Here is an 11,729-nt window from a genome sequence, read left to right on the forward strand (position 1 = left end):
GTGGGCTGTGTTGATATTCCTCAGTCTGTTTTCCTTGAAACCCATTTGTCTTTTACGATTTATTTGTAAAACATTTACATTTGAGTGAAAGTTAAGCTAAAAGCCCACCCCAACACCTGGAGAATGTTTTAATTGCAGGTCTTGTCTCTTCTCCCCTTTTCCTCTCTCCATTTCTTTCTATGACAAGGTAGAAGGGGGAAAGAAGGAAAAGAGAGATGTGGGAAAATGAGCAAAGAATCATCAAAAGCCTGATAAATACAACTTTTTGATGTAGTTTTTCTGGAAGTTTTGGCAAGAACGTTAGAATGGGATCACATGGATTCTCAGTCACATGGAGTCACATGGATTGCAGTCACAGACTGGTTTGTGTTGGGAGGGACCTCCACTCCCTCTCCTCCCACCTCTGCCATGGGCAGGGACTCCTTCCCCTATCCCAGGGTCCTCCAAGCCCTGCCCAACCTGGCCTTGAGAATTGCTGGCACATCACCTGGGGGATGAATTATTGCCAATAATCAATTCGAGAGGGCCCTTTCCCATGTTTTACTTTGCTCTAGTGGCTCTTCCAGCTGAGACTGGACCTTCTCCACTGCCTTTCCCACCTCCACATGACCACAAGGACATCTCTGTGCCTCACAGGGATTTATCCAGGCTTTGCTTGGCTTTTACAGCTGGGAATTGTCACTCTCCCTCTCCTCCTCACCCCACAGGGTGACCACCCCAATGTTGCTTCCCTTCCCACACGCATCCCCCAACCCCACGTTCCACCCCGAGGCAATGGCCAGAAGTCCCTTGGCTTTCCTGTGAGGAAATGAAAAATCCTGTGAGGATGTGAATGCCCTTCCCTCTCCTGAGGGGACCTCTGGGGTCAGGGCTTGGAGCAGGTCCTGGGGAGTGCTCCAGCTCCTTCCAGCTGGGTGAGGACACAGCAGCAAAGCAGATCCAGGCCCAGCCAGGGAGAGCCCGGGGGAGGATCGGAGGGGTCCTGCTGTCCCTGTGCCTTGTCCTGGACAGTGACCCGGCTTTAGGAGGAGCTGTACTTGTTGCTCAGGCGGGAGCTGCTCCTGTCCAGCCCCAGCTCCTGCCCCGTGGCTTTCCACTTGCCAACAGAGCCCTTCTCATCCGTGGGGGTGATGCTCAGGGCCGGCCTCTGGCACCAGCAGCACAGGCAGGACTGGGGAGACACAAGGGGGAGAGGTCACACGTGTGGGATATGGGGAAAGAGGAGGGAATATTCCCATAATGTGCCAGCAGGTGTCCCTGCACAGAGCCAGGCTGGGAATTGCTGAGCCTTGCTGTCCTGCAGCTCTGCTGGGAGTGGGTTTTCCAGGATGGTGGTGAGGGTGGGAAATGAGGACACTGAAATTTGGGGCATTTTTTGTAATTATGTGTTCTTATCATTAGGGGACAGAAATTACAGGTGATGCTTAGCTCCCATCCCAACAGGTGGACTCAACTCCCATCCCATCCCATCCCATCCCATCCCATCCCATCCCATCCCATCCCATCCCATCCCATCCCATCCCAATCTCCTTCCCTTTCTTTCTCAGGGCTTCACTACTCCTGACAATTATCTCCCAAAATCTTGGGTTCAAAGTCTGCAGCAGCCCCAGCCCCTGGTCTGATTGACTGTGGGGATGTTCCTGTCCCAGAGTGACAGGGAATTTTGAGATTGTCCTAAATCCTGCTCTGGCAAAAGCCTCCCCCAGCAGGACACTGAGCTCTGGTGTACTTGGGGAAGAGAGGGATCTAACAGGGAAAATTTGGGATGAGGAATAAGATCAGCTTGTGCCCCTGGTCATTCCTACCTGGAAGCAGTTCTTGAATTTCCGGCTGACAAAGTACAGAGCCACGGGGTTGATGCAGGAGTTGAGGGAGGCCATGTTGATCCCAAAATAATCCATCACCAGGAGGAAGCTGAGATGGGAAGGGAGATAACAGATGTGTCAGAAGCTCATGGAGAACAGAGGGAATTTCCAAACTGCCTGCCCTGGGATCCTGCTTCTGTGGAGGAGCAGTGACTGATAACCGAGCTGAGCACATATCCATCCTTCCCCGAGAAAAAAAACACTTTTCCTTGCATGGAGCATTCCCTAAGGAAGCCAAGAGCAGGAGCTGTGATTTCTCCTGGTGCTCCTGATGTTCCCAAACCCCAGCACAGCTGCAGCCCCTGGCCTGGGCTGGATTTTGGCTGGTGGGTGGAAGGGGAGGGAGATGGGCATCTCCCACCTGGCAGAAAGTGAGGAACCCTCAGCCCTGCTATGCCCAGGAGACCTCAGCCTCACAGAGACATTCCAAAATTTAATTTAACCCTTCTCACATCCCCCTGCCCTCTCTGTGCCCATCAGGAGGGCAGTGCAGTCTGGGCAAGGAATTACTGAAAGCAGGAGGTGGAAGGCAGCTCCCCCAGCCTGGTCCCACCCAGCAGGGCCTGTGCAGGTGCCAGGGAGGTCCCAGGCTGGTGTCCCCTGCTGGGGCTCTACTGTTGGGATCTCTAGCTGGTCACAGTGACTCTGAGAAGAGTTAGAAAGTCTCTTTTCCCAGCCTGAGCTTGAAGAAGGAGTCAGGGCTCTTCGTTTCTTGGTCTCAAGGTTGTTTATTGTATCTTATCTATAAAATTCTTTCTCCTGTCCTGCCAAGGTCTGTCCAGCAGGACAGTTCCAGGCACTCTGCCTGCCCCAGGGCAGTGTTGGGTCTTTATACTAAAAACTACATGTGCAATGTTTACAGTTACTTTCCAATACCCATCACCTATGTTAGACAGTGAGCTTCTACTCTAAACCAATCTGCAAGTGCCAACATCACAGCAGAAGATGGAGGCCCAGAAGAAGAAGGAGAAAGGCTGGACGCACCCAGATCCCTCCATCTTACCTCCTGAACCCCCATACCAAAAACCCCCAAAATCTACTTTTCCACCCCGTGATAACTTCACTGTTATTCTACCTAAACTGTTGTGGCTGGCTGACCTTCATCTAAGGTTGGTGATTTGCTCCACGGGTCATAATCAAACCCACAGGTGTTTTGGGCTCTGTGCCAGGGTCTCTGAGCCCCCTGGATGGGGTCCTGGCTGTCCTGGGCAGCAGAGGGATGTTCTGGGTTCCCACACCGTACCTGAGCAGCTCGCAGCGGTTGGGGTCCGTCTGGTCGTAGATGGTTTTCTTGAGGATGCGGCTGAGGTGCAGGGGCAGCCAGCAGAGAGCAAAGATCACCACCAGGCAGAACACGGTCTTGGCCACCTCCCGGCGCTGCCAGACAGGGCAGGGGCAGGATGAGCACGGGGGAGCAGATCCCAAATCGTGGCATGGTGGAATGGTTTGGATTGGAGGGAACCTTAAAGCTCGTCTCACCATGGGCAGGGACATTTCCCACCAGCCCAGGTTGGTCCTGGAGCCCTGCACCAGCTCCAGGCTGCAGAAAGGGGCAGGGCAGCACAGCTCCACCTGGACAGACCCCTCCCCACCACTGCTGGGTGGCTCTGCTGGGATGGTGTTCCCTGGGACACGGGGCCTCCTGCGCCCACCCAGCACACTGCTAACGTGGCAACCACTGGAGCTCCTCAGGGAATCATTCCCAAAACGTGGGAGGGGACAGTGAACTCTTCCCTGCACCCTTGTCTGGGATTTGGCACATCCAGCCTTTGATTCCTCAGGGAATCATTCCCAAAGTGTGGGAGGGGACAGTGAACTCTTCCCTGCACCCCTTGGCTGGGATTTGGCACATCCAGCCTTTGGTCCAGTGTGGTGTGGGCTGGGATAAATGACCAGGAGAGCTCCAATGAAGCCAGAAGGGTTTGAGGTCATCCTTAATGCTGGAGATTATGGAGCTGAAGCCCTTTTCCCTGGTGTAATCCCTGCACCAACATGCCAAGATCCTCTGTGAGGCTCTGCCAGCTCATCCTGTCCTTCAGAGGGATGGGAAGTATCCCCCCTCTGAGAGCACTCCCTCTCTTTGGGGTGCCAGCATTCCTCCTTGCTCTCTCACCCGTTTCATGTGGTCATTCAGAGCGATCCTCATCCCGTTCCTCTTGCTCAGCATCTCACAGGACATGAGGGTGTAGAAGATGCCCGTGCACACCAAGGGCAGGCAGAAATAGAAGCCAAAAAGCCACCAGTCCTTCACATCCCGGTAGAACTGTGGGGAAAGGGAGAGAGGGCAGCTGGAAATGGGGCCAGGGCAGCAGAGGGGACTTGGGAGGTGCACATGTACCCTCCTGGAGCGGGATTGGGATTGGGATTGGGATTGGGATGGGGATGGGGATGCACAGGTACTCTCTTGAAGCAGGATTGGGATTGGGGTTGTGTCACAGACATCTTTTATGAAAAATCCTTTCCTTAGGATTTTTCCTCCTGAGAAGCTGGGAGGCCTCAGGAACAAAATGCAAACAATGGTTATCTGCTGCTGTGGGATGCAACAGGTGCATCTGTGATTGGTCTCATGTGGTTGTTTCTAATTAATGGCCAATCACAGTCAGCTGGCTCGGACTCTCTGAGAGTCACAAGCCTTTGTTATCACTCCTTTCTTTTTCTATTCTTAGCCAGCCTTGTGATGAAATCCTTTCTTCTATTCTTTTAGTATAGTTTTAATATCATATATATGATAAAATAATAAATCAGCCTTCTGAAACATGGACTCAGATCCTTGTCTCCTCCCTCATCCTCAGACCCCTGTGAACACCGTCACAGGGTTGGGATTGGGATTGGGGTTGGGATTGGGATTAGGATTGGGGTTGGGATGCACAGGTACCCTCATGAAGCGGGATTTCTGCTCCGAGGCCAGCATGCACACCCACAGGTGCTGCTCCCAGTAGCTCAGCTCCACCATGTCGAAGGCGATGGCCTCGGGCACGGCCAGCACAATGGCCACTGCCCAGATCAGCAGCACCTCCACAGCCTTCCACATGGGGATCCCAATGCCCTGGATCCGGCTCCAGGACGCCACGGCTCGGTACCTGCCCAGGGTGGGAATGGCACAGAAGCAGATGGGAGAGAGAAAAGCAGCCAGGGAGGGGAGCTGAGGGTGTGGGTTAGAATTGTCCCCAAAGGTCCTTTCCCTCCACCTCTGAACCTTCCCAGGTGTGGGAATGGGAAGCAGGGGCTCAGAGGACGGATGGGATGGGATGGGATGGGATGGGATGGGATGGGATGGGATGGGATGGGATGGGATGGGATGGGATGGGATGGGGCTGTCCTTGGCCACTCTTCCTCACCACCCCACCCACACCCTGATCCTCCCCTCAGCCTTTCCCAGCAGGATTTCAGCTCTGTCACCAGAGAGTTCCTGCTGGGTTGCAGCTCCACATGACAGCAGTCTGTGCCCATCTTGGCACTGGCCTGGGAATGAGCTCCTGGTTCTGCCTCTGGTTCCCACCAATGGACAGGGCAGGCAGGACAGGGCTGGGGTGGCTGTTGTGTCTCACCTGTCGATGCTGAGGGCACAGAGGCTGAGCACTGTGATGCCCACAGAGGCTTTCTGGATGAAGGGCACCAGCTTGCAGACCTGCACGCCGAAGGGCCAGTCCTTGGCCAGGAGCTGGGGAGGACCCACAGGTTAGCAGGCTGCTTTGGGAATGTTCTCCCAGCTTCCTCTCTGGGGGTGCACCCAGGGCTGTGGGGAGCCCACAGAGAGCAGGGAGAGCTCCCTGAGCTTCCCACCATTGGGAATGTGGGCACTTTCCCACAGTTTGCTGGCACTGGGAAACTTTCATTTCCCTGACTGGACACAGAGATGAAGGGCGGTCCAGACACCAGTTCCTGACTCCAGAGCCTGGGGGCTTTTGAATGGATCTGAGTCCTAAACTCCACACAAGGCTGCTTTGGATTGTTTTCAAAGTGAGAATCAAACTCATGCTCTGACACAGCCAGAATCCAGCCTGGCCAGCTCCAGAGCCGTGTGTCCTGAGCCTTTTGCAGGTTCTGATCCCCGAGCACACAGGATGGGCTCTGTGGCCCCACGCTCAGCCAGGACAAGCAGAGGTGGGGACGATGTGTCCTGACAGCTGGAGAAATCCAGGCCACTCATTCCAGAGGAGACTGAGGCTGAGTTCACAACCCTCCTGTCCCCCTTGTCCCTGGAGCCCTTCCTGAGCCTACCCCAGAACCAACCACCCATCCCAGCTCTCCTTGGGCCTCAGCAGCAACACAAACCATGGAACCCCAGAAGGGTTTCTGAGGCACCTCAAAGCCCATCCCATCTCGTCCCATCCCATCCCACCCTTGCCATGGCAGGGACACCTCCACCACCCCAGGCTGCTCCCAGCCCCATCCAGGCTGGCCTTGGCCATTTCCAGGAATGCAGGGGCAGGCACAGCCCGTGCAGGAGCCCCTCCCAGCCCCCAGGGATGCAGAGCAGCCCCGTGCCCGCCGTGCCAGGCAGAGCCCACCTTGTAGACGTTGATGGGCAGCGCGATGAGGATGTAGAGCAGGTCGCCCAGGGCCAGGCTGGCGATGAGCACGTTGGGGCCGTTCCTCATGCACTTGTTCTTGTAGATGATGCGCAGCAGCGTGGAGTTGCCGATGATGCCCACGACGAAGATGGTGCAGGACACGATGGTGTTGATGTACTTGAAGGCGTGGCGGATGTCGGCGGGCCGGGCGCACACGGGCAGCAGCGGCGCCTCCGAGGGACGGCTCCCGGCGGCGCCCGACGCGTTGGGCACGGCCCCCGGCAGCCCAAGATGCACCAGGCCCTGGGGCTGCTCCCGGCCCAGCTCCCCCAGGGGCACCGCGCTCTCCTGGAGGGGTCCGGGGGTCTGGCTGTGCGCCCCCGAGAGCAGGCAGCTCAGCACAATGGCCAGGGTGGCAGGGAAGGGGATGGGTCCTGCTGAGGAGGGCACAGCCAGGCTGGGGGCTGCAGGAGTGCTCATGGTGCTTGTGGGGTGTCCTGGGGGTGTCCTGGGATCTGCCAGGGGAGAAAGGGAGCAGGGAGAGAAATTGTTTAGCAGAGGATGGAGAGAGAGAGGAGAGTTGTTCAGCCTGCAGAGGAGGAGGCTGAGGTCGGACCTCACTGGTTTTACAACAGATTTGGTTTAACAACAGATTTGTGTTTAACAGCAGATTTGGTTTTAACAACAGATTTGATTCAGTTTAAGGCGAGCTGGGGAGGCAGTGTTTTCCTCTCCAGTGCTTTGTAGAGGATGTAGAGCAGGTTGCCCAGGGGCCATGAGCACTTTGGGGCCGCTCCTCATGCACTTGTTCTTGTGAAGAACAAGGAGAGGCAGCTCAGGACAATGGCCAGGGCATGGAAGGGGATGGGTCCTGCTGAGGAGGGGGCTGCAGGAGTGCTCATGGTGCTTGTGGGGTGTCCTGGGGGTCCTGTGGGATCTGCCAGGGGAGAAAGGGAGCAGGGAGAGAAATTATGTAGCAGAGCATGGAGAGATGAAAGTTGTCCAGCCTGCAGAGGAGGAGGCTGAGGTCAGACCTCACTGGGGTCTGAAAGCTCCTCACAAGAGGCAGCCCTGATCTCTGCTCTCTGTGAGCGGGGCCAGACCCAGGGAACAGCTGGAGCTGTGCCAAGGAGGGATAGGCTGGAGCTCAGGGAAAGGTCCTGCCCCAGAGGATGCTGAGCACTGCCCAGACTGCCCAGGGAATGGGCACAGCCCCAAGGCTGCCAGAGCTCCAGGAGGGTTTGGACAGTGCTCCAGGGATGCCCAGGGTGGGATTTTGAGGGGTCCATGCAGGAAGAGGGGCTGAGCTGGGTGATCCCTGGGGGTCCCTTCCAAGCTGGGATATTCTATTTTATGATTCAATTCTATTTATGAGTTGCTGGAGAGCTCCATCATCATAGCAAGCAAACGATGCCAGATTGGATCCCACCAGGTCAGAGCTGCTGACCCTGTGGGTGGGGTTTGTGCTGCTAAATTTAAACAGTGCAGTAGAACAAAGTGGAAGGAGAACAAACTGTCCCTTGTGCCTGTGACGTGGCCCTGCAGGGGCTGGGACACCTGTCTGTGCTCAGGGACTGTGGCAGCAGGGGCTGCACCTCCTGCATTGCTGCTCCTGGGCAGTCCCAATCCCTCCTGGGATCACCCAAGCCCACAGGATCACTGAGTCCAACCTGTGCCCAATCCCCACCTCCTCAGAAGCCCAGAGCTCTGAGTCCAGGTGTTCTCTGGACACCTGCAGGGCTGGGCACTCCAAATTTCCCTGGGCAGCCCCTTCCAAGGCCTGACCACCCTTTCCATGGGGAAATTCCTCCTGGTGCCCACCCTGATGTCCCCTGGCCCATCCTGGGGCTGTTCTCTCTGCTCCTCTGCCTGTTCCCTGGGAGCACAGCCCAACCTCCCCCTCCTGTCAGGACTGTAGGGTTTCGTTTTGGGCCATTTAGCTCCTGACAGGTTGAGGCTGCACTTTTGGGGCGCCTCTGTCAATGCCTGCCCATCTGGGCAGCTCTGCAGCCCCACCTCAGGCTCCAGAGAACCAGCAGTACTTTTCCAGCTCATTCCAGGGGGAAACTGAAGCCTCACCACCATCCCCCTGCCCAGCTGGTCCCAGGGCTGCCCCTGCAAAGGGAGGGCTCAGCACAGCCCTGCTGGGGAAACGCTGCAGGGCTTTTGCAGCAGGGCCACCCTGATTGCTGAGCTCTCAGCCATGGGTGTGCAGCAGCACAGCCCCTCCCTGCCCTTCCTCACCCCATCAATGAGGAGCTGCCCAGCCCCTCCCTGCCCTTCCTCCCCAGCCCCTGCTGCCCTGCCCGGGGCTGTGACTCTCCCTGGGCTCCCTCCAGCCCTGGCTGCTGGCACAGGGAAAGGTCTCCATGGCTGGAGTGTCCCCAGGGTGGTTTTGCTGTGCTGAGCTCTGAGCAGGCAGGAGGAGCCCAGGGGCTGCCCCATAAACACAGGAGGGAGCTGGGGGTGGCTCCATCCCAGGGGAGGATTGAGGAGGGGGCTCAGGGAGAGCCAGGCTGGAAATGAGCCCAGAGAAGGAGCAAACTCCAACCTGTTCCTCAAACAGGGATAAATCTGGGACTCCTGGTTGGAGTGAATAAGGAACACTTTTGTCAAACTGTGAAACTTCCCAGCTCTGGGGGAAGAAGAAATGGCTGTGGCTGGGCTGGGAACTGGAGCCTTTGTGAGAGTGCCTGGGATTTCCCTGCTCCAGGGAACAATGAGGCAGGGATCAGGGACCAGGGAGCCTGACTGGGAGCAGAGCAGGGGCTCAAGCTCTGCTCTGACTCCTCCAGGCAGAGCTGGGGTCTGATCCCAAACCCGCTGCACCCCGGGAGCTGCTCCCATTTCTGTAACTGTTCCATATCCCAGCTCTGTTCAGCTGGGAGTGACAGCCAAGGCACTCCAGCTGCAGCAGGGCTCTCCCTGCCCATGGCCAGGGCAATTCTGGGCCCAGCACAGCTCCCACCCTGGAGGAGGTGGCCAGGCCAGGCAGGAGCCCCAGGACTGCCCACAGCTCCTGTGGGCACAGCTGTGCCTCCCCCGGGGCTCAGCCTTTGTGGGAATGCCTGGGCTGGGCTGGGAAGGGTGAAGGAAGCAAGGGAGAGATGGATAAACACCCCAAAGGATCACAAACCTGGGCACAATCCCTGCTCTGAGCCTCTGAGCTGTTCCAGGGATTTCAGCCTCGCTGTCCCCCCCAGCCATGCCTGGCATCGGTGCCCACGGGGGGTGTGCCCAGCTCTGCTCCCCACCGTGCCCACAGGATTGCAGCTCTCAGGAGAGGGCAGACCCTGCTCAGAATTCCTGCCTGGGGTCCCCAAGAGCTCTCAGGGACAGCTCTGGATGGCACAGCCATTGTCTGGGGGACAGAGGTGACACTGGCAGAAAGTGCCAGAGCACCCCTGGGACAGGGAACGTGCCCAGAGCCCCCCACAGCCCCCCACAGCTGTTTCATGAGCCCAGCCAGGCCTCTGAGCTCTGGTAAAGAAAAATGCAGAAGCACAAAACCCCTGGGGCTTGGAGAGGAGCTCATGTGAGGGAGGATCACAGGACACAGCTCCTGCCCAGCCCCTCCAGGACACAACCACAGAGCACTGGAGAGGAAAACACTTCCTCCCCAGCTCGCCCTAAACTGCATCAAATCTTATTAAACCCAAAATTCAGGCAAAGAGAAAATGTTTGCTCCTGTCCAGCTGCCCATTTACTCCTTGCTCTTGCCATCTTGGAGTGCTTGGAAGCACAGCCCTTCCTCAGCTGAGGGAAACTGAGGCACAGGAGCATCAAGAACCTTGTTTAGATGGGAAACCAACACCAGCACGGTTAAACCCCAGATCCAGATCCAGAACTGCTTTCACCCATCCCAGTGGGAATTTTAACTGTGCTGAGCCCAGATGGCAGCTGAAGCCACTGGAATGCTGACATGGAGACTCCCAGAGAGAAACTCAGACCGAAAACTGTCACCTCAACCCTCCAGAGCTGATTCTGGCTGGAAGGTGCCGTGGGTGGGATTGGAATCCCTCTTCCCTGGGAGCCCAGGAGAGCCCAGCACCTCCATCCCCACACCCAGCAGCCTCTCCCTCCATCCTCCTCCTCCTCTCCCTCCCTTCAGAGCAGTTCCACCTCTCCAGGCTCAGCTCTGCAGACACCAAGCACAGCTTTTCTGTGGGCAAATATTGCAGCACAACCTCTGTGGATGGAGGAGAGGTGACAGCAGCACATCCCACCCCCGGGGCTCCCTGCCCTGAGCCCAGCCCGGCAGCAGGAGGAGCTCCCACCCAGGTGTGCTGATTCCTCCTCTCCTGCCACATCCTGCACCTTGTCCAGCCACCGTGGTGCCTCCAGCACCTTCCGCAGAGGGAGCTGCAAAAATTCCCCCAGACACAAGGAATCATTTTGTCTGCAGGTTAATGCACAGGAGAGCAAAGCTTTCCTTGGAGTTACCTTCCTGCTGCCCCTGGAGTGTGGGAGCTGCTCCTCAGGGCTCCTTCCCCCTGCTGGGCATGTCCTGGGGGAGCTGCACTGCTCTGGATGCTGGGCTTGGCGTTTGAGAGGGGCTGGAGCTGTGGAAAACGCTCCTTGCTGCCGTGGGTGGTTTTATAGAACATCCCAGGGCTCCCCCAGCTCAGCCCCTGCGCCAATGGCTGATGGGGATGGGGATGGAGGAGGGAAAGGCGGGAGAAACACGGGACAGCTCTGGGGAGGAGTGACAATAACAAACAAATAAAGCTGCGCGGGGCTGCCACTGCCTGCTCGGTGAGGGACACGATCCTCAGCACAGGGTTTGTGCAAAGCTCCTGGTGAGAACTGCAGCAGCCTGGCTCTGCTCAGTGGTCAGGGTTTGTACATAGGGCAGAAATCGTCTGTGTATGCAGGAAAAGCCAGGTTTAGTGGGGAGGACATGGAAATAAAGCCAGGTTTAGTGAGAAGAATATGGAGGTGAAACCAGGTTCAGTGGGAAGGGCACAGAGGTAGAGCCAGGTTTAAGTGGGAAGGACATGGAAACAAAACCAGGTTTAGTGGGAAGGACATGGAAACAAAACCAGGTTTAGTGGGAAGGACACAGAGGTAGAGCCAGGTTTAGTGGGAAGGACATGGAAATAAAGCCAGGGTTAAGTGGGAAGGACATCAGGAAAAGCCAGGTTTAGTGGAAGGACATGGAAATAAAGGCAGGTTTAGTGGGAAGGACACAGAGGTAGAGCCAGGTTTAAGTGGGAAGGACAGCAGGAAAAGCCAGGTTTAGTGGGAAGGACATGGAAATAAAGCCAGGTTTGGTGTGAAGGACAGCAGGAAAAGCCAGGTTTGCTGGGCTGGGCTGGAAGGACACAGCCCATCTCTGGCCTTGCCTGAA

At 56.8% G+C, this 11,729-nt stretch overlaps 1 protein-coding gene across 2 annotated transcripts; it reads right to left on the reverse strand.

Moving 5' to 3' along the window:
• Positions 1–28: 28 nt before the first annotated feature.
• Positions 29–10,937, reverse strand: LOC132079880 (endothelin receptor type B-like). 2 transcript variants are annotated; one of them, XM_059482724.1, is made up of 9 exons: positions 10,823–10,931; positions 10,657–10,741; positions 6,377–6,894; positions 5,414–5,526; positions 4,741–4,945; positions 3,979–4,128; positions 3,109–3,242; positions 1,806–1,914; positions 29–1,171 (listed from the first exon to the last, which is right to left on the reverse strand). In XM_059482724.1, the coding sequence occupies exons 3-9, from the start codon at positions 6,857–6,859 to the stop codon at positions 1,022–1,024; spliced, it is 1,344 nt and encodes a 447-aa protein (XP_059338707.1). In that variant the 5' UTR covers positions 6,860–6,894; positions 10,657–10,741; positions 10,823–10,931; the 3' UTR covers positions 29–1,021. The 2 variants fall into 2 exon arrangements, with proteins under 2 accessions (XP_059338707.1, XP_059338706.1); XM_059482723.1 differs by lacking the exon at positions 10,657–10,741 and having other exon boundaries at positions 10,823–10,937.
• Positions 10,938–11,729: the final 792 nt, after the last annotated feature.

The sequence above is a fragment of the Ammospiza nelsoni genome, chromosome 15 (assembly GCF_027579445.1).
Source record: "Ammospiza nelsoni isolate bAmmNel1 chromosome 15, bAmmNel1.pri, whole genome shotgun sequence".
Classification (NCBI taxonomy): domain Eukaryota; kingdom Metazoa; phylum Chordata; class Aves; order Passeriformes; family Passerellidae; genus Ammospiza; species Ammospiza nelsoni.